This window comes from Gallinula chloropus (assembly GCF_964237585.1).
Source record: "Gallinula chloropus genome assembly, chromosome: 31".
Classification (NCBI taxonomy): domain Eukaryota; kingdom Metazoa; phylum Chordata; class Aves; order Gruiformes; family Rallidae; genus Gallinula; species Gallinula chloropus.
Window position 1 is genome coordinate 964,943 of NC_140116.1, and position 26,297 is coordinate 991,239.

Genomic DNA, 26,297 nt, shown 5'->3' on the forward strand with positions numbered 1-26,297 from the left:
CCGTGGGGCAGGGACAGACCGAGGGGACACGGGGGGAGCTGAGGGGACACAGGAACGGACCATGGGGACATGGGGACAGACCGAGGGGACACGGGGAAAGAGCTGAGGGGACATAGAGACAGCCCGAGGGGACACAGGGGGAGCTGAGGGGACACAGGAGCAGAGCCCCTGGGGACAGGGAGAGCCGGTGGGGACGGGCTGTGTGGCCATCGGGTGGGGACAGCCCATGGGGACGGGGCTGCAGGCAGGGACCGGAACAGGGCCCGGCCAGCTGCCACCACGTGGCTCTGGCAAGGTCTCCCGGCGGGGCCAAGGTCCCCGTGCCCCAGGGCAGCGTGGCCCCGCATCGATCCCATCACCAGCCCCCCCTGGGAAGGGACAGGGACCAGAGCCAGCTGCCACACGGGGCTTTTATTCATATGATGAGCACGGGGCCGCTGTGGGCCGTGGGGACCGGCTGCGGCGCCCCGGCCACGGTGAAGTAGCTGACGAGCGCCCGCACGCCGGCCTTCAGCGCCGGCTGCAGCACTATGGCCGCGGGGCCGCCGGCACTCGTGGCCAGCGCGGTCAGGCCGGCGTAGCCCAGGTCCTCAGCCAGTTCCAGGGCCCGTTTGGAGGCCACGGCCTCGCAGCCCTGGAAGGCGTAGTAGATGCTGGTGCCCAGGTTGTAGAAGGTGCTGATGGTCGGCACCCACTCCAGCACCATGTGGGCCTCCTGCTCTCCTGGTGGGTTGCAGGGATCCTCATCCTCCCGCCGGGCCCGGTGCCGGGCGGCGTGGCGGCACATGGGCAGCCAGGCACCGGCCCTGCCCTTTCGGGCCAAGGGCCCCACGCCCGGCACCGTGGGCTGGGTGCCGGCTGCGGGGCCCTGGAAGCGGGTGGGTGCGGGGCAGGGCCGTGCCGGGGCAGAGCCCCCCAGCCGCACCAGGCTGAGCAGGAGGAAGGGCAGAGGCTCGGGGGCCGGGGCGTCCCGCAGCCGCGCCAGCCCGTGGAGCAGCGCCGCGGCCTTGGTGGGCCCCAACTCCCGCACCAGCGCCAGCACCTCGGCCTGGGCTTGGGGCGCACAGGCGGCCCCGCTCAGCGCCAGGGCCAGGGCAGCGCGGGCCAGGGCCCGGGGCTGCGGCGGGAGCTGAGCGAAGCCGGGGAGGGTCTCGGGGTAGAGGTCCTGGCACGAGACCCCCGGCAGGGCCTGCGGCGGGATGCGCTCCTCCAGCTGTGCCAGCAGCGCCCGCGCCGCGGCTCCAGCATCGGCACCCAGCTCGGGGGGGACGGCGCAGAGGGTGCTGAGCCCCAGGCTGAGGAGGAGGAGGTGGAGGAGGAGGAAGAGCGAAGCCTGGGGCATGGCGGCAGCTCCTGGACAGCCTGTGGAAGCGGGAGAAGGGGCAGAGCCCTGTCAGCCCCCCGCAGCCGCAGAGCCCGGCGGCCCCCCAGCACCCCAGCTCACCCGCTTGCTGACGCTGGTGTCCCCGTCCCGGCGCTGGGGCTGCTGCCCCCGTGGCCCCTTTATAGCCGCCGTTATCGGGGGGGTTGCAACACCCGGGGCTGGGCCCAGGGCTGGGACAGGAGGGGACGGGAGGAGGGGAGGGGACAGGGCGGCTCTCGGGGCAGCCTGCAGACCCACACCAGGCCTGGCCCCAAGCCACAGACTCTTTATTCGGTTTCTCTCCAGGTTTAAAAGCTGTTGGGGGGTGGGGACCAAACCAAAACCGACCCAAAAACCAGCCGAGGGCAAAGGGGGAGTTTGGGGAAGACCAGGGACCCTGAGACACCAGGACAGAGCTGGGCTGTGCCTGGGCCCAGCTCTGGGACTGGCCCAAGAGCCATAAAATGGCCCCAGGCTTTTGGGGAGCCCCTCAGCCTTCCTCTTCCTCCTCTTCGACAAGGCGCACACGCTTCCTCCTCCCCAGGGGCTGCAGGTCCTCATCATCCTCATCCTCCTCCGGGGAGCGGGGGGCTTCGGGGGGCAGCTCTGCACCTGTGGGGAGAGGGAGTGGGGAGGGGGCTGAGCAGCCCCCAGCCAGGGGGTGCAGGGAGCACGGGTACACCCCTGCCCCCCCCTCCCACCACCATCTCCAGGGGTGCAGCGTGACCCAGCAGCACCCCGAGCCCAGCTCCCAGAGTCCTCACAGCCCCCCCAGGAGAGAGCAGAGGGGCTGAACCCACCTGGGCTGCCATCCCCCCCTTCCTCCTCCTGCTCCTCCTCGCTGTCCAGCTCTCGGCGGCGCTTGGCGCGGGGCTGCCCCGGGCTGGGGACGGGCTCCTGGCTGCAGCGGGGACGACACAGGTTGGTACCAGGATCCACATCCAGCCCCCTGCCGGGGATGGGACCCCCCCCAAAGCATCAGGGAGGGGACCCAGCTGTGGGTCTGGCCCCCAGGAGCCCCTTCTCACCTGTCCGAGTCCGATCCCAGCGCTGACGGCGGCTGCTCTGCTGCTGGGCAGGAGAGGAGGGATGGGGTGACAGCCACCCCCACCTCGGGGGGACCCCAGCCCGGCCCCCACACCCCCATCCTCTCACCTGGAGCAGAGTCCTGAGGGGACCTGGGGGGCCCCTGGGGGGACCCCGACGGGTTGGGGCCGGGGTGGGAGATGGAGGCGGCCAAGCGCCGGAGCTGCTGCGGGCTGAGAGCAGCCGGGATGCGCCAGAAGGATTCCTGGGGCAGGGGAGAAGGGGAGAGGCTGCAGGGCTGTGCCAGGAGCCAGGGGCCGGGCAGGGGGCCGGGGCTGGAGCCCTCACCTGCTCGTTGGCGGGGGGCCGGAGCCCCAGCTGCCGCAGCAGCCTGCGGAAGCGCCGGTCTTCCATGGCGTCCTCATTCTCCTCCGTCAGCGGCACCAGCGGCACCGGGTGGGACACCCCTAAACCAAAAGCACCCTCAGCCCCGGCCCCCGCCACGACCCCGGCCCCCCCAACGCCCCCCCCTCCGCTCACCATCCTCCTCCCGGTCCTGGGCTGTCCTCCTCAGGCAGTTCTCCAGCCAGCGCAGGGCCCCGGCCAGGCCTGGGGACAGGGTTGGGGGGGGTTCAGGGAGGGGACAGACCCCAAACCAAACCCGAGGAGGGGGCTGAGCACCTTGCACTCACCTTCCTGATGTAGCTGATGTCCCAGGCCCTGCCCGGCCCCTTCCTCAGGCAGCCAGTGCTCCTCTGCAGGGCCTTCCTCCCCATCATCCTCATCCTCGTCCTCCTCTTCCTCCTCTGAGCTGTCCCCATCCTCTGCTGAGCTGTCCTGGGCTGGCTGTGCTGGGGTGCTGGCTGCAGCCTGCGGGGACGAGGCGGGTGTGGGCACCCATGGCAGCATCCCTGAGTCCCCCCCAGCCCCCCTCAGCCCCCCCCAGCCCCCCAGAGCCCCCCGTACCGGCCCAGGGCCGTGGCTCTTCCTCCGGCGCTTCTTGTACAGCTCCTTCCTCTCCGACACCAGCCCCAGCGCCAGCAGCTTCTCCACCACTCGAGCCCGCGACCGCCGCGCCGTCAGGTGCTTCAGGATGTTCCCCAGCACGTCTGCGGGGAGCAGGGGGGGTAAATCAGGGGGGGTGGGTGGGTGGGGGGCCTGGGGGGGTGCTGCCCCCCTCCCAGCCCAGCCCCGCTCACCCTCCGAGCTCTGGAACTCCTCAAAGAGCCGCGTCAGCTCCTCCTCCTGCTCCTCTGTCCACAGCACGATGTGGGTGCCTTTCCTGGGGGAGGAAGAGGAGGAGGAGGAGGGGGAAGAAGAGGAGGAGGAGGAGGAGGGGAAAGAAGAGGAGGAGGAGGAGGGGGAAGAAGAGGAGGAGGAGGAGGGGGAAGAAGAGGAGGAGGAGGAGGGGGAAGAAGAGGAGGAGGAGGAGGGGGAAGAAGAGGAGGAGGAGGAGGGGGAAGAAGAGGAGGAGGAGGAAGGGGAAGAAGAGGAGGAGGAGGAAGGGGAAGAAGAGGAGGAGGAGGAAGGGGAAGAAGAGGAGGAAGAGGAAGAAGAGGAGGAGGAGGAAGAGGAAGAAGAGGAGGAGGAGGAAGAAGATGGGGAGGAGGAAGACGAGGGGGAGGAGGAGGAGGAGGAGGAAGAAGAGGGGGAAGAGGAGGAGGAGGAGGAAGAAGAGGGGGAGGAGGAGGAGGAGGAGGAAGAAGAGGGGGAGGAGGAGGAGGAGAAGGAAGAAGAGGGGGAGGAGGAAGAGGAGGAGGAAGAAGAGGGGGAGGAGGAAGAGGAGGAGGAAGAAGAGGGGGAGGAGGAAGAGGAGGAGGAAGAGGAGGGGGAGGAGGAAGAGGAGGAGGAAGAGGAGGGGGAGGAGGAAGAGGAGGAGGAAGAAGAGGGGGAGGAGGAGTAGGAGGAGGAGGAGGAGGAGGAGGAAGGGGGGGTACGGCTGTCAGTCCCTGCCCCGCGGTGAGGCGGGCGCCCTGGGGGTCCCCCGGGGGTCCCGGACCCACCTCTCCCGCGGGAAGTCCCTGGCGCTGGCCGCCAGCCCCAGCCGCACCAGCTGCTTCACCACCTGCCTGCGCGTGCGCCCCGGCGCCGGCAGCCCCGCCACGATGGCGGCCACCACGTCCTGGCCTGCGGGAGGGAGCGGGAGGCTGCGGGGAGGGACCCCACACCCCTCCCACCCCCCCCAAAATCCTGGGGGGGCATCCCCCCTTTTCCCACCCCCCCCAACCCAGGTACCTTCCACCTCCTTGTGCTTCCAGTACAGCTCCCGCAGCTCCTGCTCCTCCTGGGGGGTCCAGGGGGGGACGCGGCTCCTCCTGGCTCTGCGCAGAGGGGAGGGGTGGTGAGGGGAGGCGAGAGGGGGGGCGGCAGCCCCCTCCCCAGCCCACACTCACCCCTCGGCCTGGCACAGGGAGCCGTAGCCCTCGGTCATTTCCCGGACGGCCGCGGGGCTCTTCCAGAAGAGCAGCTCCACGAAGGCTTTCTTGTTGGTGGCCGCCAGCGCAAAGAACTTGCCCAGGACGAATTTGGCCAAGGCCACCAGCTCCTGGGGGCAGGGGGAGGGTCAGCGGGGCTGGGGGGGGGTCTCAGGGGTGGGAGAGGGCTCCATCAGACCTGGTAGGCGCCGGCAGCGGGGTCGTTGAGGAGGCGGTGGAAGAGGGTGAAGAGGGAGAGCTGGAAGAGCAGCGGCTCCATGTGCAGGTCGCGGGCCAGGCGGTGCAGCAGGCGAGCGGCGCAGTGGTTGGTGCGGGGGGTGTTGCGGGGGTACCCCCGCAGCAGCACCACCAGCGCCCGCACCACGGGGGCACAGGCGAACCTGCCCCGGTAGCACCGGTGAGTGGGGGTGCCCCAGACCCCTGTCCCCATCCCTGACCCCTCTCACCATGCCTGACTCCTGGCCCCATCCCTGACCCCTGTCCCCATCCCAGATCCCTGTCTCCATCCCTCACCCCCGCCCAGGACACCCGTTCCCATCCCTGATCCCTATCCCGGACCCCCATCCCCATCCTTGACCCCCGTGCTGGACCCTGTCCCAATATTGGACCCCTGTCCCCATCCCTGATCCTCATCCCGGGCCCCCATCCCTGACCCCCCATCCTGGAGCCCCATCCCAATTCCAGACCCCTGTCCCCATCCCTAATCCCCATCCCTGACCCCAGTTCCAGACCCTCCTCCCCATCCCTGACTCCTGTCCTGGACCCCCCTCCCCATCCCAGACCCCCACCCCCATCCTGGACCCTCATCCCCATCCCAGACCCCCACCCCCATCCCCATCCCCTCTCACCGTTTCAGGTAGTCGAGGAAGTTGAACTCCTTCTCCGACACCTGCACCATCTCTTCCTCCTCTTCCTCCTCCTCCTCTTCCTCCTCCTCCTGTTCCTCAGCCTCGGGGAGCGCAGGCCCTGGGGGTGGGATGGGGGTGAGTGCCTGGAGGACCCCAGCCCGGACTCTGCTGTTCCCAGTACCCCCAGCCAGGGACTCACTGGGCAGGGGAGCGAAGAGGATCTCCCGCAGCAGCTGGGTCTCCTCGGGCGGCCCCGCGTCGGGGGGGCCAAACACGTCCCCTTCGGGCCAGACGTCCCTGGGGAGAGGGGGACAGGCTGGTACCGGGGTCCCGTGTCCCCGCACGGGCACGGGATGGGAACAACGGTGCCGGTACCGAGCCGAGCGGAGCAGCTGCAGGGCCTGGGGTGCCCGGGCGTCCCGCAGAGAGCCCTGGATGCGCAGCAGAGCCTCGGCACGCTGCTCCTCCACCGGCGTCTCCGAGGTGGCGTCGAAGGGCACCACGTCTTCAGGGAGGGGCTGCTCACCCTGCGGCACGACAGCGTCACCCCACGTCCCCCACCAAGCCCCCCCAGAGCCCTCGGTGGGGCCGGATCCCACCCCTGGTACCTGCAGACAGGCCTGGAGCTGCGGGGCCAACGCTGCCCACAGCTCCTCCAGCGCCTCGGCGCTGGGCGGCTCCGGGGCGATGGCTGCGGGTGCCCGCGGCTTCTTCCTCCTCCGCACGCGTTTGCTCTGAGAAGTGGGGGGTGGCAGAAGGGAAAAAGGGGGTGAGCTGGGGCCACCCAACCTCCCCAGCACCCCTGCTGACGGGGGAGCCGCATCCCACCTGCACCACGAGGCCGGCACGGCCGCGGCAGAAGCGCTCCAGCATGCGGAGGAAGAGATGCGCCGTCTCCACCAGGTCCCGCAGGAAGCTGCGCGGCTGCTTCGTCTCGTCGAACTTGCGGAAGAGGGCGAGGAACAGCTCCCGGTACTCCATCACGTAGAAGATGTTGCCTTGGGGAGGGAGAGGAGGGTCAGCAGGGGATGGGGGGGGGGGGGCCGGGATAGACCTGCCCCCACCCGCCCAAGGACTGACGGACTCACTCTTGATGACCTGGCTGCTGTCCCGCACCGCTGGCTCAGGGCACCGGTCCATCTCCTGCAGCGTCCGCAGCAGCTCCTGATAGGCCTTGAGAGCCAGGTGCATCCTGGGGATGGGCAGTGTCAGGGCAGACCCTCATCCCACGCCTGGGGAGGGGTCTCAGGACCTTGGGGAGGGGTCTCAGGCCCCTGGGGAAGGGTCTCAGGCCCCTGGGGAGGGGTCTCAGGACCTTGGGGAGGGGTCTCAGGCCCCTGGGGAAGGGTCTCAGGCCCCTGGGGAGGGGTCTCAGGACCTTGGGGAGGGGTCTCAGGCCCCTGGGGAACGGTCTCAGGCCCCTGGGGAGGGGTCTCAGGACCTTGGGGAGGGGTCTCAGGCCCCTGGGGAACGGTCTCAGGCCCCTGGGGAAGGGTCTCAGGCCCCTGGGGAGGGGTCTCAGGCCCCTGGGAAGGGTCTCATGCCCCTGGGGAGGGGTCTCAGGCCCCTGGGGAAGGGTCTCAGGCCCCTGGGGAGGGGTCTCAGGGGGTCCCGGTCCCACCTGCGGGCCCAGGTGGCCGCCTCCTTCTTGTCCATCAGCGCCATCTCGTAGTAGGTGGTGAGGTTCTGCTCGATGAAGTGGAAGGCCCGCACGCCCACCGTCTCCGACACCAGCTCGGGCCGGAAGCCCCGGCAGCGGTTGAAGGCCATGAAGAAGGCCGTGGCCCACAGGTAGTAGGTCTCATCGTGCTGCTGGGCCTTCTCCCGCACCAGTTGGTCCTAGGGAATGGGGAGACTGGGCTCGGCTGGGGTTCAGGCAGCCCGGGAAGGAGGTGAGAGCTGCCCATCCCCAGCGCTTCCCCCACCTTGACCAGCAGCATCAGGCGGTTGTAGCAGCCCTCCAGGAAGTCCTGGCAGAACCGGCGCAGGAAGAGCCGGACGTTGCGGGCGGAGCGGCGCGGTGGGTCGGCCTCAGGGGCCGCCTGACGCCGCCGCGGCACCCGCCGCGTCTCCTTGCCCAGGTCGTGGCTGTAGGTTTTCAACTGGAGAGGGGGGTGAACAGGGAGCAGATGGGCTTGTGTTAGCATGGTACCCCCGTGGCACCCCCATGGTACCCCCGTGGCACCCCCGTGGCACCCCCGCGGCACCCCCGCGGCACCCCCGCGGCACCCCTGCGGCACCCCAATGGCACCCCCGTGGCACCCCCGTGGCACCCCCACGGCACCCCCACGGCACCCCCACGGCACCCCCGTGGCACCCCCTCCCCGCCACGTCCCAGCCCCACAGCTCACGTTGTGCAGCCCCTTGTGAAAGACGACGTCGTGGTCCCCGATCGCCTTCAGGCCCTGAAGGACGTAGGAGCCGCCGAAGCGCGAGTGCCTGGAGCAGGGGTGGGGGGGCACAGGCTGAGCGCAGCCGGTCCCCCCCCCCCACCACCACCACGGGGGTCCCAGCCCCATCACAGGGGTCCCCCCAGCTCCTCACCGGGACGGGCGCTGCAGCGCTCGGGCTCTTTTCTCCGCCAGCTCCCGCTGCCGCAGGGTCTCCAGCTCCCGCGTGTCCTCCCCGTGCTCGGCAGCCGCCTGCCCCTGCCCCAGCGCCGCCAGCTCCTCCGGGCTCTGCAGGCAGCGCTGTCAGCAGGGCAGCAGTGGGGATGGGGCAGGGAGGGGAGGGAGATGGGGGTCCCAGCCCCCCCTGTACCTGGTCGCGGAACATGAGGGAGATGATCTCCAGCACGTGCAGGGCCCATTGTTGCTCCGACTGGGCGCTGGCCAGGAACTTGAGCAGGTCGTCCATGCCGCTGATGTGCAGCGCCCACAGCACCCGGTCGTGGACGCTGGCATCGCCATCCACACCCTGAGCAGGGGGAGTGGGCGGGGGGCTCAGTGGGCAGCATGTGTGGGGGGGTCCACCACAGCCCCAGGCCTGTCCAGTGCCCTGGGAAGGGTCCCAGCCCCGGTACCTGCTCCTCCGCGGGGTCCGGGGGGACGTGGAGCACGTTGCGCACCAGCAGCAGGATCCTCTCGACGAGCAGCGTGTCCTCCTCCTGCCGCTGCTCCCAGTCCTGGGGAGACAGAGCCGTGAGGGGTCCCCGGGACACCCCCACGGGGACCCCAGCCCCGCTCGGCAGAGGGATGGAGCCCAGGAGCTGTGTGGGGAGCTGGGACTCACCAGCTGCAGCACGTCGTAAAGCTTCTCGCTCAGCACCCCAAAAACCTTCTCACTGGCAAAAGCCTGCAGAAAGACCGCTGTGAGCGAGGGGGGGGACACAGGCAGAGCCCCCCCCGGCCCAGCAGACCCCCTCCCAGGGCAGACTCACCTCTTTGTAGGCCTGGAGGTAGGACAGGACCTGCAGGAAGTGGTGTCGGGACGCAGCGTCCGCGGGCACTTTGCCGAAGCAGAGCAGAGCCGGCTGGGTCAGGTTCACCATCAGCCTGCGGGAGGGCAGGGAGGGGGGCGTGTGGGACCCCAGCCCCACGGGGACACCCCATAGGGCTGCCCCATCCCTTTCCCATCCCCCGGTACCTGATGACAGCATCGAAGAGCACCCCATCCTGCGGGTGCTGGACCAGGATGGGCAGCAGATCGTTCTGCAGGATCTGGGCAGCCCCCAGCTGCTGCCGCACGTCCCGGGTCTCATCCTCATGCCGCAGGTACCGGATCAGGTCCTTGACGCTCTCTAAGGGGGGGTGACAGGGCTGTGAGCCCCCCCCCGCCCCGCTCCCCGCCGCCCCCGGCCCCCCCCAGCCCCCCACCTACCCAGGCAGTCGGGCTCCCGGTGGTAGACGTCCCCTTCCAGGTAGCCCAGGGCGCTGCAGGTGGCCAGCAGCTCGCAGTTCATCATGTACCAGTCCATGCAGCGCGGCGGCGCGCCGGGACCGGGGGCCGGGGACCGTCTGCGGGGCGCCGGTCAGCGACACAGCCCGGTGCGTGTATCCCCCCCCCCGCCATCCCCCCGGTCCCGGGACACCGGCCAGCTTCAAGCACCTTCCCGACGGCCCCCGCCGACCCCGGTACGGTGGTTCCCGGGATCGGGACACCACCGGGGATGCCCCTTCCTGGGGCACCGGCCAGCACCCCGCACCCCCCATCCCCACCCCCGCAACCCCCCCGCCCACGCCGGTACCGGGGCGCCGACCGGCCCCAGCCCCCCACAACCCCCCCCCAACCCCGGTACTAACCCACCCCGCAGCCCAACCCCCCCCGACACCGGGGCAGCCCCCGGCCCCCCGCTCACCGCTTGCCCCGTCTCGGCGGCCGTGCGGGGCCCGGCGCGGGGGCGGCGTTACACAACCGCCCCAGTTCCCGCGGCGAGAGGCCCCGCCCCGCCCGCGGCCTTCAAGCGGAAACGCCCACCGGCAGCAGGCGCTGGGGCTGGGCTGTCTGTCCGTCCGTCTGTCTGTCCTTCCGCCCCCCCCCCCCCACTTCCCGGGCAGCCCGTCACGGGCGCGGTATCCCGCAACCCTCCCCCTGCCCTCGGGTGCAGCCCCCCCGCCCCGGTGCTGCGGGGGCCGGACGCCCGCGGCCCCACCCGCGCTGCGGGGCCGTGTGGCATCGCCCTTTTAACAACCGAGCCGGGCGGGGCCTCCCCCGAGGGCGCGGGAACGGCACCGGGGACCGGCCCCGGGCGGCGGCTGCTGGGCCCTTTAACCCCCCCCATCCCCATCCCCATCCCCATCCCATCCCCATCCCCATCCCCATCCCATCCCATCCCATCCCATCCCATCCCATCCCCATCCCCATCCCCATCCCCATCCCATCCCCATCCCCATCCCCATCCCCATCCCCATCCCCAACCCCATCCCATCCCATCCCATCCCATCCCATCCCATCCCTGTCCCCATCCCCATCCCATCCCCATCCCTGTCCCTGTCCCCATCCCTGTCCCCATCCTCATCCCCAACCCCATCCCATCCCCGTCCCCATCCCATCCCCATCCCTGTCCCTGTCCCCATCCCTGTCCCCATCCTCATCCCCAACCCCATCCCATCCCTGTCCCCATCACTGTCCCCATGCCCATCCCTGTCCACATCCCTATCCCCGTCTCCATCCCCATCCCATCCCCATCCCATCCCCATCCCATCCCATCCCCATCCCCAACCCATCCCATCCCATCCCCATCCCCATCCCCATCCCCATCCCCATCCCCATCTCCATCCCCATCCCATCCCCATCCCATCCCATCCCCATCCCCATCCCATCCCATCCCCATCCCATCCCCATCCTCATCCCCATCCCATCCCCATCCCCATCCCCATCCCCATCCCCATCCCCATCTCCATCCCCATCCCATCCCCATCCCATCCCCATCCCCATCCCCATCCCCATCCCCATCCTCATCCCCATCCCATCCCCATCCCCACCCCATCCCCATCCCATCCCATCCCCATTCCCATCCCCATCCCATCCCCATTCCCATCCCCATCCCATCCCCATCCCCATCCCCATCCCCATCCCCATCCCATCCCATCCCCATCCCCATCCCATCCCCATCCCCGGTCCCGCTACCGGCCGCGAGCGGTTACCAAAATAAAAGAGCAGGTTTAATTCACCGAACACAGAACTCCCGCCGCGGCGGGGGCGGCCCCCGGAGCCCCGCAGCCCCGCAGCCCCGTTCCCCGGTGCCCCGGGGCCCCGCCGCCGCCGCCCCGCCGCGCACACACGCACCACACGCCCCGCGGCGGCCCCGGCACAGCAAAGCGGCGGGCGGGACCCGGCCTACAGGCCCTGGGTCTTCAGCTCCAGCGGCTCGGCCGGGGGTTCGGCCGGCGGCGGCTCGACGGCGGCGGTGACGGCGGTAACGGCGGCGGCGGTGGGGGGGGCCGGGGCCGGGGGCTCTCCCTTGAGGGCGGCCAGGCGCTCGGCCAGGCTGCGGGGCCGCGGGCACAGCGCGAACTCGTAGAGCACCGCGCCCAGCGCCGCGCCCAGCAGCGGGCCCGCCCAGTACACCTGCGGGGAGGGCAGCGTGGGCACCGGTACCGGTACCGGCACCACCCCTTGGGGTTGGGTTACCCCCCCCAGGTCACCCCCCCACCCCCCCCATCACCAGCCCTACCCGCCCCCTCGGGGGTCCGGCCCGGAGCGGGGCACCCACCCCCCAGTGCAGAGTGGGGGGGGGCGGTGTGTCCCCCCAGGATGGGGGGGCAGCGGTGTGTGTCCCCCCCGAGATAGTGGGGAGCACGGCGGGGGGCTGGGGGGCTCCCTGCGCACCCTGGGGTGCTGCCATTAGCGGGTGGCTCCAGCACCCGTTTGCCTCTCGGCTGGAGCGGGATAAGGGGGGAGAGGGAGAGGGGCTGGGGGGGTGGGGAGTGCTGGGCTGGGGGTGTCCCGTCCCCCCCCACTTACCCAGTGGTTGGCGAAGTTGCGGGTGATGACGGCGGGGGCGAAGGAGCGCGCGGGGTTCATGCCGGCGCCCGTGTAGTGGATCTGCGGGGAGCACGGGGGGGCCGTGGGGCGCAGGCTGAGCACCCTGGGGGGGCCCCCGACACCCCCCCACCACCCCCTTCACGCCCCGGGAGGGTGCCCGTGGCTGCACTTACCCCAAAGAGGTGGCCCAGGGCGAGGGAGAAGCCGACGGGCAGCGCGGCCGAGTCCGGGCGCCCGTCATGGCGGTCGTCGAAGCTGGCCAGGACGCAGAGGACGAACTGGGCGGTCAGGAGCAGCTCCACCACCGTGCCCTGGCCCGGGCCCACGCCGGGGTGCAGCTGTGTGGGGAGGGGGCTCAGCACCCTGCCTGCCACCCCCCCAGCCAGCACCCCCCAGAGCTGCTCCCACCCCCCCCAAAGCCCTGCTGCCCCAGCCGTGTGTCCCCCCCCCACTATCTCCTCGTGCCCCCAAGCACCTCCAGGTCCCAATTCCCCACTGACCCCCTCATCCCCTGCAGCCCCACCGTACCCCAACCCCCTGCTCACCCCCAAACACCCATCACCACCCCACAGCATCCCAGAGCCTCCAGCACCTCCTGAACCCCCACACTGCCCCCTTACCCACCCCCCCATCCCCTCAGCGCCCCTAAAACCCCTTAACCCTCCATCACAGCCCCACAGGTCCCCCAAAACACCTCCCGGACACCCCGCTCCCCCCCTGTCCCCACCCCGCTCACCGCGCTGAGGCCGAGGGTGCCGCGGATGGGGGCCGGTGTCACCCCGTAGAGCACCCCGGCCCCGGCCATGGCGCCCAGCAGCTGGGCCAGGAGGTAGCCCAGGGCTCGGGCCAGGGAGAGCTGCGAGGCCAGCAGGAAGGCCAAGGTGATGGCCGGGTTGATGTGGCCCCCGCTGACGTGGCCCAACACCTGCACCAGGGTGGCCTGGGCCAGCCCAAAGGCCAGGGCGGTCCCCAGGACGCTGGGGGGGCCCGGGGCCCAGCGCAGGGAAGCCCCCAGCCCCAGCAGGGCGTAGAGGAGGCTGCCCAGGAACTCGGCCAGGACGGCCCTCCAGAAGGAGGACGAGCGCAGCTCCCGCATGGCCTGGCCCCGCTGCCCTCCGCGGCCCCGCTCCCCTCCCCGGGGGCTCGCTGGCGCCCATCTTTATAAGGCCCCCCCGGGCCGGCCCCGGGGGTGGGATCCCACCACTGCCACCCCCCCACACCCCCCCCCCCAGCCCTGGTTAACCACTTCGCTGCCCCGGGGCAGGGGATGGGTGACGTGAGCCAAGGGACACCCATCACACCCTCACCCCCATCCCGGGGCAGCCCTGCACCCCTGGGAACAGTGGGGACCCCCACCCAGAGCTGCACACACCCCCCCCTCCCGGGGCTACCTCCTTGGGGATGGGGGGGGGGGGCTGTGACCCATAGGTGCTCCCTGTGGGGTTTGGGGGGGCCCTGTCTCGCTTGTGGGGCTGGAGGCAGCACGGTGAAACCCCCACATGTTTTGGGGCCACTTTAGGGGGAGCCAGCCCAGCCCCTCCCAGCCCCACACATGGGGTTAGGGGGGGGCCTGGGTGCCCCCCTGGATGCTGGGGGCTGTGGGGCCCCCCCTGCCCCGGCCCTGTTGTCTGCGGGAGGGTTATTCAGCCCGGCTTAGCGGGCGCTAATACCCGGCTGGGGGGGGGATTAGGGCCAGGCCCGGCCATTGGCGCCCGCCGAAATCTGCCGGGGCTGCAGAGGCCGCGACAAAGCGCTTTGCTGCGCTCAGCACCGCGGCACGGGACGGGCAGGACGGGGGTCCCGGCCCCCACCCTCACCACGGGGCCTCTGGGAAGGGGCACGAGCCTGGGGGAGCCGGCAAGGGGGCACAGACCCCAAGGGGGGGGGGCACAGGGTGCCCTGAGGGTGCTGAGGTGGGGGTCCTGCAGCCACTGAGCATCCCTCCCCCCCCGATCCATCACAGCAACGCAGCACCCAGCTCCAACCCAAAGCCGCCTTTAATCCTCCTGGGGTTGCTGGGGGGTGGTGGGAGGGGGCTGGAACCATCTGTGCAGCCCCCCCCCCCCACCTTGCCAGGGGGGCACCGTGCCCTGGGTGCCCCAAGGAAGGTGCTGGGGGGGGGGACACAGCGTGGGGTCTGTGTGGCACCTCTGGCAGGCTGGGTTGAGGAGGGGGCTGGGGGGGTGGGGGCTCAGGCTGTGCCCTGGCCTTGCTCAGCCGGGGGGGCCGGGGGGCCGCGGGCAGGTGGTGAGGAGGGGGACAGGCTGGTGGTCTCCACCAGCGCTACGTCCCGGCAGGAGAGGCAGGCACCCAGCTTCTCCCGGGAGGCACCGGGGCCGAAGAGGAACTCGTAGCAGAGCCCGGCCAGCACCGCGCCCAGCACCGGCCCCAGCCAGTACACCTGGGGGGGGGACACAGCATCAGGGGGGCCCTGGGGACAGGGGGCTGCTGGGCATGGGGTGGGGGCACCTGGGACCCCTGGGATGGGGGTGGGCTGGAGGAACCTGCCCCCAGCACAAGGAGCCGATCAGAGGTTGGGGATGAGGGGAGCAGGAGGGGACCAGGGACCTCGGGGGGGGGGCCCATCCTGTGATGGAGGGACCAGGAGGACCCAAATTAGGGGTGACATGTCCCTGGGGGGGGCAGAGCACCCATCCAAAGGAAGGGAAGGGCCAGGGACCCCTGTCCTGGACAGGAGAAGGGATCCTGGGGTCCCCCACGGCAGCTGGGGGCACCCATTGGGGTCCCTGGGTGGGGGGGGTGGGGGTGGGGGTCCGGGGGTGCTGCCACCTCACCCAGTGGTCGTCCCAGACGCCGGTGACGATGGCCGGTCCCAGCGAGCGCGCCGGGTTCAGGCTGCCCCCCGAGAACGGCCCCTGCGGGAGAGGGGGGCTCAGGGCTGGCTGGGGTGGGGGGCCAGCAGCCCTGGGATTGGGGGGGGGGGTATGGGGGCCATGGGGGGCAGGGGTCCTTACCGCAGCCAGGGCGCCGGCAGCCACAGCACTGCCCAGCACCCAGCCAGCCCGGGGGGTCTCCTGGTCGGCGGTGGCGAAGGCGGCCAGTGCCAGCTGGAAGGTGGCGAAGGTCTCCCAGGCCAGGGCCTGTCCCGCCGTCCCCACCGCGCTCACCTGCCGCCCGCAGCCCCAGCTCAGCGCCCCGGCACCGGGATGGGGTGGGGATGGGGTGGGATGGGATGGGGATGGGGTGGGGATGGGATGGGATGGGATGGGGTGGGATGGGATGGGATGGGATGGGATGGGATGGGATGGGATGGGATGGGATGGGATGGGATGGGGTGGGATGGGATGGGATGGGATGGGATGGGATGGGATGGGATGGGATGGGATGGGATGGGGATGGGGATGGGATGGGATGGGGACGGGGATGGGATGGGGATGGGGATGGGGACAGGGATGCGGACAGGGATGCGGACAGGGATAGGGACAGGGACTGAGATGTGGTGGGAATGGGGACAGGGACAGGGATGGGATGGGATGGGGTTGGGGACAGGGATGGGGATGGGGACAGGGATGGGGACAGGGATGGGGATGGGAATGAGGACAGGGACAGGGATGGGGATGGAGACGGGATGGAGATGGGGATGGGGACAGGGACAGGGATGGGGACAGGGACGGGGATGGAATGGGATGGGATGGGGATGAGAATGGGGGCAGGGATGGGGACAGGGACTGGGATGTGGTGGGGATGGGGACAGGGATAGGGACAGGGACACTCACCCTGGTGACCAGGCTGGTGTCATCCGGCAGCGCCAGGCGGGCGGCGGCGGCGGCCAGCACCGCGCCGGCACACTGGGCCAGCAGCCCGGCAGCCCCGCGCAGGGCACCCACCTTGCGGGTGCAGAGCAGGGCCAGGGTGAGCGCCGGGTTGGCCTGGGGTGCCCCGAGGGTGCAGGCCAGCCCCCCGGCCACCAGCCCCCCGGCCAGCGCCGGTGCCAGGGGACTGGGGGCTGCTGAGGCGCCCACCACGACCCCCACGAAGATGAGGGTGGCCGATGCCTCTGTCAGCACCCCCCGCCAGAAGCAGCCGCTCCGCAGCTCCTGGGGACACAGGGGGGGCTGGGGGTCACCCTGGCTGGTGTGGTGGGAGCTGGGTGCCATGGGACGGGGTGTTGTAGCAATGGGGGAAGCTCATCCTTGGGGTGCCGTGGCAACAGGATGCCTCAGTGCCCGGGTACCACGGGGATGGGGGTGCCTTGGCAACAGGGTCACCATGGCAACCGGGGCACTATGGCAATGGGGGCACCATGGCAACAGAGATGGGTGACATGGCTGCAGGATGTTGGGGCCACCAAAGTGGGGGCAGGTGCCACAAATAGGGCTGGGGGCCATGGGGAGCTGGGGCGGGGGCTGCACAGTGACCCCTGTGCCAGGGCTGAGGGGCAGGGTGCTGATGTGGCAGACTGGGAGGTCCCCATGACTCGGGGGGCTGCTCGCTGCAGGGAGGGACCCCGGGACCCCAAGGTCACAATTCTAGGGGGGGGGGGAAGGGGTCTGGGGGCAGGGGGGAAGGGGCTGGGGCAGCGCAGCTTGCAGGGTCTTACCTCCCCGATGGCCATGGCGCAGCTGCACAGCCCGGGCAAGCGCAGAGGATGCCCAGAGCGGGGGCACCTCCCGCCCCCCCAGCCCACCAACCCCCTCCTCAGCGTGGGTAGGGAACCCCCCACATTCTGCCCCACAAGACCCCCCCAGGATGCAGAAGGGGGCAGAGCCCTGGGTGGGGGGGGAGGGCTGCAGGGGTCCTGGGTGTGGGCTCAGAGCATCTCTGGGTGCCATGGCAACAGGCTGGGACACTTTGGGGTGTTGCCACGACGACCGGGCGCTGAGATGAAAGCCAAGGATGAAAGGCCAAGGGAGGGGGGGGGGGGGAATGATGACAAGAGGGGGGGGGAACCCAGGGGAGCCCAGGGGGGATATGGGACTCCACATCCAGCCCCGTCCCGGCGGCAGGGGGGGTGTTGGCGTGGGGCAGGGGTGCCCCTGTGCCCCCCCCCTCGCCCCCCAGCCCTGCCAGCTCAGCAGGGCGGCCGCAGGCGGGGTGAGTCAGCGGGCGCAGGCCGCAGGCCGCAGGCCTGGCTCAGCACCCAGCGCCCTGCGAGCGCCAGAACAATCTGCGGCCACAAAGGCCGCGGGGCCACGCGCCCGGGCACGGGGCCTGCGAGGGGCAGGGGGGGTGATGGGGGGGCTGCAGCGGCCCCCCCCAGCCCATCGCTGCCCCGGGAACCCACTCACAGCCCCCAGCAGCTCCTGTCGGGCGGGGCTGGGGGCTCCAGACCCCCCCTCAGCTTGGCCATGACACGACCCATGGGTGCTGCAGCCCCCCCAGCGCCTGGAGACCCCCTCCAGGGTCCCTGGGACCTTCCATCCTGCCCCACAGGCCCCTCCAGGCACCCCCGCCCCTGGCAGGACCCCGGGGGTGCCGTCCCCACCCCCCCGCAGCCCCCCCCGGACGCCCCGTTCCTCCCCCCCCCCGCCCCGCAGCGGGGAGGGGTGGGGGGGGGGGGAGTGAGGGGGGAACGACACGCGCGCAGGAGGCGCCAAGATGGCGGCGCCCGATCCCGCCTCACCCAGGGGGCGGGGCCCGCCCAAGTCACGCGGCGCGGGCGGAGGGGGGGCGGAGGGGGCCCCGCCCAGCGGGTGGGGCCGGCACGTGACCGGCGGCTCCAAAATGGCCGCGCCCATAGTGCGGGCGGCGCGGGGCGGGGCGAGTGTCCCGCCGTGGGGGGGTAATGGCGGCGGGGGCGGGGCCGCGCGGCCTTAAAGGGGCCGTGCGGTCTTAATGGGGCCGCCGGGACCCGGCTGTGGGCCAGCAGCCCCTTCCCCTTCCCCTTCCCCTTCCCCTTCCCCTTCCCCTTCCCCCTTCCCCCTTCCCCCTTCCCCCTTCCCCCTTTCCCCTTTCCCCTTTCCCCTTTCCCCTTTCCCCTTTCCCCTTCCCCCTTCCCCCCTCCCCATCCCCTTCCCCTTTCCCCTTCCCCTTTCCCCATCCCCATCCCCTTCCCCATCCCCTTCCCCATCCTCTTCCCCATCCTCTTCCCCCTTCCCCCTTCCCCCGCAGCAGCGGGCGGGGCGGGCGGGCCTGGCCGGGCTCCGCTGCCGCAGCAGACGCTTCCCCCGGTGTCCCGTCTGTCCGTGTGTCCCGCCCCATCCCCGGGGGCCACACGGGGGGTGTTGTGTGCGGGGGGGGGGGGGTCCCTCCATGCGGCGGGGGGTCGGGTCAACACGCGGTGGGGGTCAAGAAGAGCGTGTGTGGGGTGTGTGTCCTGATTCCCGCGCGCTTCGGGGGGTCGCCGGTACCGGGAAGGGGGGGGAAGGAGGGGCGGGGGGGGGGGTGGCCGTGTGAGCCGGCGGGCGCTAGGACCCTGCGCGGCGCCGCGGCCGGATTCCAGGCTGGCTCGGGCGTGACGTCAGGCGCGGGCCCGCCCGGCTCCTCGCGCTCGGGAAAATGCTGCTGTCGGTGCCGCCGCGCTCGGGCCTGGCCGCCTTCCCCTACGGCAAGGGCGGCAAGAAGGTACGGCCGGGACCGGGCCGGGCCCCGGCCCGACACCCCCCCCCCCGCCCCCCGCCCCCCCCGCTGCGGAGATCCGGCCCGGGGGGGAGGGGGAGGGGCCGGGGTGGGGGGTGGGGGGGGGGGAGTGGGGATGGGGGGGGCACCCGTGGAGCCCGGACCCCCCCGGGGGTTGGATGTGTTGGGGGCTGGGGGGGGGATGGGGGCGGCGGGGCCTGGTCCCGCCCCAGGGGGGGACAGGCCGGGGGGGGGTCCCTGGGGAGGGAGGGGCGGGGAGGGGGGGGGCAGGGGGAAGCCCCCCCGCTGGGGTCACGGGAGGACGCGCGGGTGGGATGTGAGGGGGGGGGAGGCTGCTTGGGGCTCCCCCCTCCGTGCCTCAGTTTCCCTCCCCGGGAGAGGCCTGCCCGCCGCTCCCCGCCCCCGACTCCCGGTGTTGAGGGGGGGTCGGCGCAGCCGGGGGGGGGGGGGCTGTGTGCCCGGAGCCCCGTGCCCGGCCGTGCCCCCCCCCACCCCCCCGCACAGGCGTGGGGCACACGGGGTCACCGGAGCTGGGGTGTCCCTGGGGGTCCCCGCTGGGGGAGCCCACCCAGTGCACGACCCCCACCCCAGTGAGTGCGAGGGGGGGTCAGGGAAGGGGTCACCTCCCCCCCCAGCACCCCCTGGCCGAGACCCCAGGACAGACAGACAGACAGACAGACAGACAGACAGACACCCTGACCTGCGGCAGAGCCCGGATTCGGGGGGGGGGGGTGACTTGGGGCCACCCCAGGGATGAGGGGTGGGGGGTGGCAGGGCCCAGGGTGGGGGCTGGGCTGTGGGGTGGCTGCAGGGGACCCGTTGACATCAGCCCCCCAGCCCCCCAGGTTTCCCCACCACCGGCCCCAGGGCTGGGGGGGACCCGTGGTCTGGGGGAGAGGAGGGGGGGGGGTCCTTGGGGGAGGGGAGGGGGGGGTATGACCCATCCCTGGGCCCCGCTGGGGGCTTTGGCCACATCCCCAGGGTTGGGGGGTGGGGTGGGATCAGGCAGGGCTGCGGCAGGTGCTGACCCCAACCCCCCCACCCCTCCCCCAGCAGCCCTACGTGCCGCCAGCGCAGCCCCTGGGCCCCCCCAGCCCCAGCCCGGCCGGGGGAGCCACGGACCAGCTCAGCAAGACCAACCTCTACATCCGGGGGCTGCACCCCGGCACCACGGACCAGGACCTGGTCAAGCTCTGCCAGCCGTGAGTGGGGCTCTCTGCACCCCCCTGCCTGGGGCTGGGGTCTCCCCTGGCCCCGGGACCCCCACCTCCTTCACCCCAGCAGGGTTGGGGGGGCCCATGGGGCACTGACCCCCCCTCTCTTCCCCCCAGCTATGGGAAGATCGTCTCCACCAAAGCCATCCTGGACAAGACCACCAACAAGTGCAAAGGTTGGGGGGGTTGGGGGGGGCTGTAAGCTCTGAGGGGGGGGTTGCAGGCTCTGGGGACCCCTCTTACTGCTGCCCCCCCCCCTCTTTCCAGGCTACGGCTTCGTGGACTTCGACAGCCCCACGGCAGCCCAGAAGGCCGTGACCGCGCTCAAGGCCAGCGGGGTGCAGGCGCAGATGGCCAAGGTACAGCACAGCCCTCAGGGCCCCCCCACCCCCCTGCTGACACCCCCAGACCCCCCACCGGGTGCTGGGGGGGCCCTCTGACCCCCCCCATTCCCTCCTCCTTCCCACAGCAACAGGAGCAGGACCCCACCAACCTCTACATCTCCAACCTGCCGCTGGGGGTGGACGAGCAGGAGCTGGAGGCGCTGCTGAAGCCCTTCGGGCAGGTGGTCTCCACCCGCATCCTGCGGGACCCCCACGGGGCCAGCCGGGGCGTGGGCTTCGCACGGTACGGCCGGGGGGGCCCCGGGGGGGGGCTGCTTGGGTGTGGGCTTGGGGGGGACCCTCAGGGGTGGGCTAAGGGGGGGGGGGGGATGCTCTGCTGTGGGGTGGGGGTGCCCAGGGCAATATGTGGCTGGGGGGTGGGGGGTGTTAAGGGCTGCACAGAGTGTGTGGGGCTGGGGGTAGGGTTTTGGGGGGTGGGGGGCTGGGGGCAGGGTTTTGGGGGGAGGGGGGGGTCCTGTGTGTGGCCCCCCCCCGCCCCAGCCCTGCTCCCCCCAGGATGGAATCCACAGAGAAGTGCGAGGCCGTCATCACCCACTTCAACGGGAAGTACATCAAGATGCCCCCGGGGGTGCCAGGTGGGCTGGGGGGGGCCCATCCTGGGCTGATATGGGGGGGGGGGGTTGGGGGGTCTAGGGGGGGGGCCAAGGTCTGTCTGACAGCCCCTCCCCACAGCCCCCCAGACCCCCTGCTCTGCAAGTTCGCGGACGGCGGGCAGAAGAAGCGGCAGAGCCAGGGCAAGTTCGTGCCCAACGGCAGAGCCTGGGCCCGGGACAGCGACACGGTGAGGAGGGGGGGGGGCTGGGGGTGGGTCAGACCCCCCACAGCTGCTGGGGGGGGGTGGGGGGGGGGCTACGGGCAGCGCTGACCCTTCCTCCCCCTCCTCATCCCCAGGGCCCTGTGACCTTGGCCTATGACCCGGCGACAGCGCTGCAGAACGGGTGGGTCCCCACTGACACCCCCAGACCCCCCACCCCAGGCACTATTGGGGTGGGGGCTGCTGGATGTGTCCCCCCCCCACCCCTGACCACCCCCCACCCACCCCCCAGGTTCTACCCCGCGCCCTACGGGCTGGCGCCCAGCCGGATGATCCCCCCCACGGCCCTGGCTCCCTACCTGCCCTCCCCTGTCTCCTCCTACCAGGTACCGGGGCTGGGGGGGGTGATGGGGAGCTCAGGGGGGTGGTCGTGGGGAGGGGGGGTTCCCCTCGTGGAGAGGGGGGGATGATGGGGAGCTCGGGGGGGGGGTGGTCGTGGGGAGGGGGGTTCCCCTCAGGGAGAGGGGGGATGATGGGGAGCTCGGGGGGGGGTGGTCGTGGGGAGGGGGGTTCCCTTCGTGGGGGGGATGGAGGGAGCTTGGGGGGGGGTGGTCGTGGGGAGGGGGGTTCCCCTCGTGGGGAGGGGCGGGGAGCTCGGCAGAGCCCCCCCCCCCCCCACTTCCCACCCCCCACCTCCCGCCCGGCCGCTGCCGCAGGTCCACGGCCCCGCCTGGATGCACCAGTCCTACCTCGTGCAGCCCACGGTGAGCCCCGGCCCCCCGCCCCGCCCCCTCCGCGTGACCACGCCCCCTTCCCCAGCCCCGCCCCCTGTCCCCATAACCCCGCCCCCCTTTCAGTGCCCCGCCCAGTTCTGCCATGGCCCCGCCCCCTGACCACCCCACCCCACCGCCCCCCCCCGGGCTCCATCCCAGTGTGTCCCAGCGTGTCCCATCATATCCCACCGTGTCCCAGTGTATCCCATCAGATCCCAGTGTATCTGAGCATGTCCCAGTATATCCCAGCCCATCAGATCCCATTATATCCCATTATATCCCATCAGATCCGTGTATCCCATCAGATCCAGTGTATCCCGTCATATCCCATCATGTCCCAGTGTATCCCATCAGATCCCAGTGTATCCCGTCATATCCCATCATGTCCCAGTGTATCCCATCACGTCCCAGTGTATCCCATCAGATCCGTGTATCCCATCACGTCCCAGTGTATCCCATCGTGTCCCAGTGTATCCCATCAGATCCCATCATATCCCAGTGTATCCCATCAGATCCGTGTATCCCAATCAGATCCCAGTGTATCCCATCGTGTCCCAGTGTATCCCATCAGATCCCATCATATCCCAGTGTATCCCATCACGTCCCAGTGTATCCGTCAGATCCCATCATGCCCCAGTGTATCCCATCACATCCCAGTGTATCCCGTCATATCCCATCATGTCCCAGTGTATCCCAGCACCCCCAGCCGCGGGGCCCTTGTGTCCCTGCCCCCCCCCCCCCCATCCCCGTCCCCCGCGGTGCCCCCGCTGACGCGTGGCGCAGGGCGCGGTGCTGGCCCCCGCTGTGGACCACGCCGTCCCCCTCCAGCCCTCCGTGGTGGCCCCCCTGGCCCAGCAGCTCGGGCACCTCTCTCTGGGCAGCGCCGGCACGGTAAGCCCCCTCCCCACCCAAAACAACCCCCCATATCCCCCCAATCCCCCCCAAGCCCCCTGACCCCCCATCCCCCCCATCCCCAGTACGTCCCGGCCGCCGCCGCCGTCCCCAGCGCCTTCATCCCGCCGTACCCGCCGATGCCGCCCGCGCTGCCGCTGGAGGTGAGCGCTGGGGCTGGGGAGGGGTCCTGGGGGGGTCCTGGGGGGGGGTCTGGGGGGTTTGGGGATCTCTAACGCCTCCCCACAGGACGGCGGCGCCCCGAGCCACGGCCCCATCGAGTCGCCGTCGGAGCCCGGTGCCTTCCCCTACCCCTACCCCAAGTAGCGGCGGGGGGGGCCGGCCCCAGGGACCCCCCCCCTGCACCCACCGCTGCCTGACATTGGAGTGTGTGGGGGGGGGGGGGCTGTGCCGGGACCCCCACCCGGCGCTGCCCCCCCCACCCCATCATTCCCTCCCCCAAGGGAAAAGTGGGGGGAGGGAAGGGTTTGGGGGGGGGGGGGGAGGTCGTGCCCCTGTGTTGGGGGGGTCCCGCTGCTCCCACAGCATCTCGTTGTGCCCCCTCCCAAAAAAGGCCAGGTAGCCCCCTCCCCGCCCCCCCCCCACTGCCCCCCCCCCGGAGGGTTTTTTTTCCTCCACATTTTCTAAAAAAAACCTTTAAAAAACAAACAAAAAAAAAGGCAAAAAGGCCGCCACCGCGCGCCCGGGGGGGGCCGGGGTCCGGCTGCCCCCCCCCTCGTGCTTCCAGGGCCCGCGGCCCCGCCAGACCCCCCCCCCAAACCCCCCCCAAACCCCCTCCCCAGCCGCGGTGCCCCCCGTGCCTTCTGCTGCCCGGTGCCCCCGGCTCGGGGATGGTGGTTGTGGGGGGGGGGGGGCTGGGGGGTGATGTGATGATGGACACCCCCCCCCAACCCCCCCCTCCCACCCCCCCCCACGGGCACCAGCTTCCCCACGGGTCTGGGGGTGCTGCCCCCCCCACCCCCACTCCTCACCCCCCCCCCCCCCCCCCGCAGCCATCCCTCTGCCCCCCCCCGGGGGTGCGGGCTGGGGTCTGCATGCTGCCCCCCGCCCTGGCCCGGGGGGGCAGGACAAGTGCAATAACCCCCCCCCCACGCCCCCCCCTCTTCTCCCACCCCCCAACTCCCCCCCCCCAGGGTCACCCCGGCACTTTAGCGGCCCCACTGCCCCCCCCCCCGCAGTGACAATCAAGGGGGGGGGGGCGGCTCTTGCAACCAAAGATTGAGGAGGGAGTCGAGGGGGGGGGGGGGGGCAGGGGGGGGCCAGAGCAGCTCTGCTCCCCCCCCTTCCCCCCCCCCCCCCGACCCCCTTCCCACGACCCCCCCACCATGGGCCTGTCCGTCCGTCTGTCTCTCTGGGGGGGGGGGAGCCCCCCACTTGCTGTGCCCCCCCCCCCCCCAGTTCTGCCCAGGGCCTCCCGGTTCTTCCAGCCCCCCCCCCAGTGCATGGAGCCCCCGTTCCCCCCCGGGGCAGCGGGGCTCCCCGGTTGGTGCGTGTGTCCCCCCCCCAATCCTGGGTCAGCGGGACCCCCCCCCGCCACACATCTACCTCACCCACAGCTCGGGGCGCGCCAGGTTTTGGGGGGGGTGGGGGGGGGAGAGCAGGGGGCTGCAGCCCTTTGCCCCCCCCCCACCCCCCCCAGCCTGGTTTGATGCCCCCCCCCCCGGTTTCCAGCCATCACCCACCTCTCCCTTGCTGCTAACCCTACCCCACCCCCCATTTCCCCCTGACCCCCCTCCCACACAGCCCCTTTGGTCAGGGGGGGCAGGGACCCCCCCCCCAACCCCCCCGGGAAGGAACCAAAGAGGGAGACCCACAGACTGGGGCTGGGGGGGGGCACTGGGACCCCCCTGCTGAGTGAGGAGGGGATGGGGGGGGGGGGGGTCCCACCAGTGCCCGGGAAGGGGAGTGGGGGGGGGGGCGTGGGGGGAGGGAGGATGGTGGGGGGGGGGGCTCAAGCTGCAGAGGAGAAGCCGAGGCCCCCCCCAGCCCCCCCCCCCTCCCACGCCCCCCCCCCAGCCCCCCCTTTAATTTATACGTAGCGCATTTTGTACAGGTTTTAAGTTGCTTTTTTTTAAAGAATCTCCAGAAGTTTCTAGTTTTATATTTCTCCCTCCTGCTTCCGCGCTCGACCCCCCCCAGCTCCCCCCCCCCAGACCCCCTAAACCCCCCCCAACCCCCCCAACGCCCCCCCAACCCCCCCCCCCTTCCAGGTTTTGGGTTTGTTTTGGTTTTTTTTCTTTGTTTTGTTTTTAAATAAACCGGCAAAAAGCCAAAAGCTCCACGTGTGTCTATTGGGGGGGGGGGGTCCTAAAGCTCAAGGTGGGTGTGTGGCCCCCCCCCAGACCCCCCAATCCCCCCCCCAGCCCCCCCAAAGGGCTCGGACCAGCGGGTGTCTATCAAACGTGAGTTGTTTATTCTCCAACGCGACACGCGGGGGGGGGGGGGTGGGGGGGGGCTGGGGGTGTGGGGGGGGGGTCCTACAGCTCGTGGGGACACGGACAGGCAGCGGCGAGGGGGGGGCGTGTGGAGGAGGAGGAGGAGGAGGAGGAAGAAGAGGAGGAGGAGGAGGAAGAAGGGGGGGGTGTGAGGCCGCTGTTTCCCCCCCCCCCATCTCTTCCCCCCCCCCCACTTTCTCTCCCCCCCCCCTTTCCCTGAACCTTGTTAAAAATGAGATTGGTCCTAAAAATATAGAAAGAAATAAATTTAAATTCACAAACCCCTGAACATTATCAAAAGTCACTGAAACAACACGGCTGGGTCTAGAAAAGGCGGCCGGGGGGGGCACAGGGGGGGCTGGGGGGGTGGGAATGGGGAGGGGGGGGCACAGGTGACACACACACACACGCTGCTCCCCGCCCGCACCCCCCAGCTTGGGGAGGGGGGGAAAGAGCCCCTGTAACCCCCCCACACACACACCCCCAAACAGGAGATGGGGGGGGGCAGAGAGCATCAGTACCCCCCCCACATCCCAAACCTGAGGGGGGGGGGCAAAGAGTCTCAGTAGCCCCCCCACATCCCAAACCTGAGGGGGGGGCAAAGAGTCTCAGTAGCCCCCCACATCCCAAACCTGAGGGGGGGGGGCAAAGAGTCTCAGTAGCCCCCCCCACATCCCAAACTGAGGGGGGGGGGGCAAAGAGTCTCAGTATCCCCTCCCACATCCCCCAAACGCAAGGGGAAGTGGGGGGGGGGGGGGGGGAAGAGAAGGAGCCTCAGTACCCCCCCCAACATCCCAAACCCCAAGTAGGGGGGGGGCAAAGAGTCTCAGTACCCCCCTCACATCACAAACCCCAACTGGGGGGGGAAAGAGCCTCAGTACCCCCTCCACATCCCCCCAAACCCAAGGGGGGGGGGGCAAAGAGCCTCAGTACCCCCCCACATCCCCCCAAACCCAAGGGGAAGGTGGTGGGGGGAGAGAAGGAGCCTCATTACCCCCCCCCACATCCCAAACCCCAACTGGGGAGGGGGGGGAAAGAGCCTCAGTACCCCCCCACATCCCAAACCTGAGGAGGGGGGGGGGCAAAGAGCCTCAGTACCCCCCCACATCCCAAGGGGAAGGGGGGGGGGGGTAAAGAGAAAGATCATCAATACCCCCCCAGATCTCC

General features: G+C 71.0%; 5 protein-coding genes across 7 annotated transcripts; 1 reads left to right on the forward strand and 4 right to left on the reverse strand.

The window, feature by feature from the left end:
- Positions 1–390: 390 nt before the first annotated feature.
- Positions 391–1,508, reverse strand: APOF (apolipoprotein F). 2 transcript variants are annotated; one of them, XM_084277355.1, is made up of 2 exons: positions 1,445–1,508; positions 391–1,362 (listed from the first exon to the last, which is right to left on the reverse strand). In XM_084277355.1, the coding sequence occupies exon 2, from the start codon at positions 1,340–1,342 to the stop codon at positions 416–418; it is 927 nt and encodes a 308-aa protein (XP_084133481.1). In that variant the 5' UTR covers positions 1,343–1,362; positions 1,445–1,508; the 3' UTR covers positions 391–415. The 2 variants fall into 2 exon arrangements, with proteins under 2 accessions (XP_084133481.1, XP_084133482.1); XM_084277356.1 differs by having other exon boundaries at positions 1,449–1,466.
- Positions 1,509–1,647: 139 nt separating this feature from the next.
- On the reverse strand, positions 1,648–9,609 carry TIMELESS (timeless circadian regulator). The gene is made up of 29 exons (XM_084277331.1): positions 9,492–9,609; positions 9,258–9,411; positions 9,052–9,166; positions 8,904–8,966; positions 8,695–8,796; positions 8,433–8,588; positions 8,217–8,350; positions 8,024–8,111; positions 7,598–7,774; positions 7,294–7,511; positions 6,761–6,864; positions 6,501–6,670; positions 6,281–6,406; positions 6,048–6,199; positions 5,872–5,969; positions 5,673–5,790; positions 5,003–5,204; positions 4,783–4,934; positions 4,625–4,710; positions 4,393–4,516; positions 3,589–3,671; positions 3,356–3,498; positions 3,082–3,259; positions 2,930–2,998; positions 2,738–2,856; positions 2,519–2,654; positions 2,392–2,434; positions 2,164–2,264; positions 1,648–1,975 (listed from the first exon to the last, which is right to left on the reverse strand). Exons 1-29 carry the CDS (start codon positions 9,586–9,588, stop codon positions 1,854–1,856), a joined length of 3,630 nt encoding a protein of 1,209 aa, XP_084133457.1. The 5' UTR covers positions 9,589–9,609; the 3' UTR covers positions 1,648–1,853.
- Positions 9,610–11,450: 1,841 nt separating this feature from the next.
- MIP (major intrinsic protein of lens fiber) lies at positions 11,451–13,194 on the reverse strand (the record flags this gene model as incomplete). The annotated part of the gene is made up of 4 exons (XM_084277362.1): positions 11,451–11,681; positions 12,078–12,158; positions 12,272–12,436; positions 12,835–13,194. The coding sequence occupies 4 exons, from the start codon at positions 13,192–13,194 to the stop codon at positions 11,451–11,453; spliced, it is 837 nt and encodes a 278-aa protein (XP_084133488.1).
- A 903-nt stretch (positions 13,195–14,097) lies between these two features.
- On the reverse strand, positions 14,098–16,690 carry LOC311202735 (aquaporin-4-like). 2 transcript variants are annotated; one of them, XM_084277361.1, is made up of 5 exons: positions 16,660–16,690; positions 15,836–16,156; positions 15,074–15,226; positions 14,894–14,974; positions 14,098–14,499 (listed from the first exon to the last, which is right to left on the reverse strand). In XM_084277361.1, exons 1-5 carry the CDS (start codon positions 16,672–16,674, stop codon positions 14,290–14,292), a joined length of 780 nt encoding a protein of 259 aa, XP_084133487.1. In that variant the 5' UTR covers positions 16,675–16,690; the 3' UTR covers positions 14,098–14,289. The 2 variants fall into 2 exon arrangements, with proteins under 2 accessions (XP_084133487.1, XP_084133486.1); XM_084277360.1 differs by lacking the exon at positions 16,660–16,690 and having other exon boundaries at positions 15,836–16,629.
- A 1,867-nt stretch (positions 16,691–18,557) lies between these two features.
- Positions 18,558–23,046, forward strand: RBMS2 (RNA binding motif single stranded interacting protein 2; the record flags this gene model as incomplete). Its single annotated transcript, XM_084277192.1, has 13 exons — positions 18,558–18,623; positions 19,692–19,840; positions 19,970–20,028; positions 20,120–20,211; positions 20,322–20,479; positions 20,752–20,831; positions 20,916–21,037; positions 21,148–21,194; positions 21,303–21,396; positions 21,727–21,774; positions 22,567–22,674; positions 22,761–22,838; positions 22,924–23,046. 13 exons carry the CDS (start codon positions 18,558–18,560, stop codon positions 22,999–23,001), a joined length of 1,179 nt encoding a protein of 392 aa, XP_084133318.1. The 3' UTR covers positions 23,002–23,046.
- Between the last annotated feature and the right edge of the window lie 3,251 nt (positions 23,047–26,297).

Excerpts from the sequence above, each read along its gene's own strand:
- APOF (XM_084277355.1), bottom strand. The coding sequence starts at position 1,342 with ATGCCCCAGGCTTCGCTCTTCCTCCTCCTCCACCTCCTCCTCCTCAGC.
- TIMELESS (XM_084277331.1), bottom strand. The coding sequence starts at position 9,588 with ATGGACTGGTACATGATGAACTGCGAGCTGCTGGCCACCTGCAGCGCC. Across the intron at positions 9,167-9,257 it reads CTCTTCGATGCTGTCATCAG|GCTGATGGTGAACCTGACCC; the intron begins GTACCGGGGGAT and ends GCCCTCCCGCAG. Across the intron at positions 8,797-8,903 it reads TTTACGACGTGCTGCAGCTG|GACTGGGAGCAGCGGCAGGA; the intron begins GTGAGTCCCAGC and ends CTGTCTCCCCAG.
- LOC311202735 (XM_084277360.1), bottom strand. The coding sequence starts at position 16,216 with ATGGCACCCAGCTCCCACCACACCAGCCAGGGTGACCCCCAGCCCCCC. Across the intron at positions 15,227-15,835 it reads ACACCAGCCTGGTCACCAGG|GTGAGCGCGGTGGGGACGGC; the intron begins GTGAGTGTCCCT and ends TGCGGGCGGCAG. Across the intron at positions 14,975-15,073 it reads CTGCCGGCGCCCTGGCTGCG|GGGCCGTTCTCGGGGGGCAG; the intron begins GTAAGGACCCCT and ends CCTCTCCCGCAG.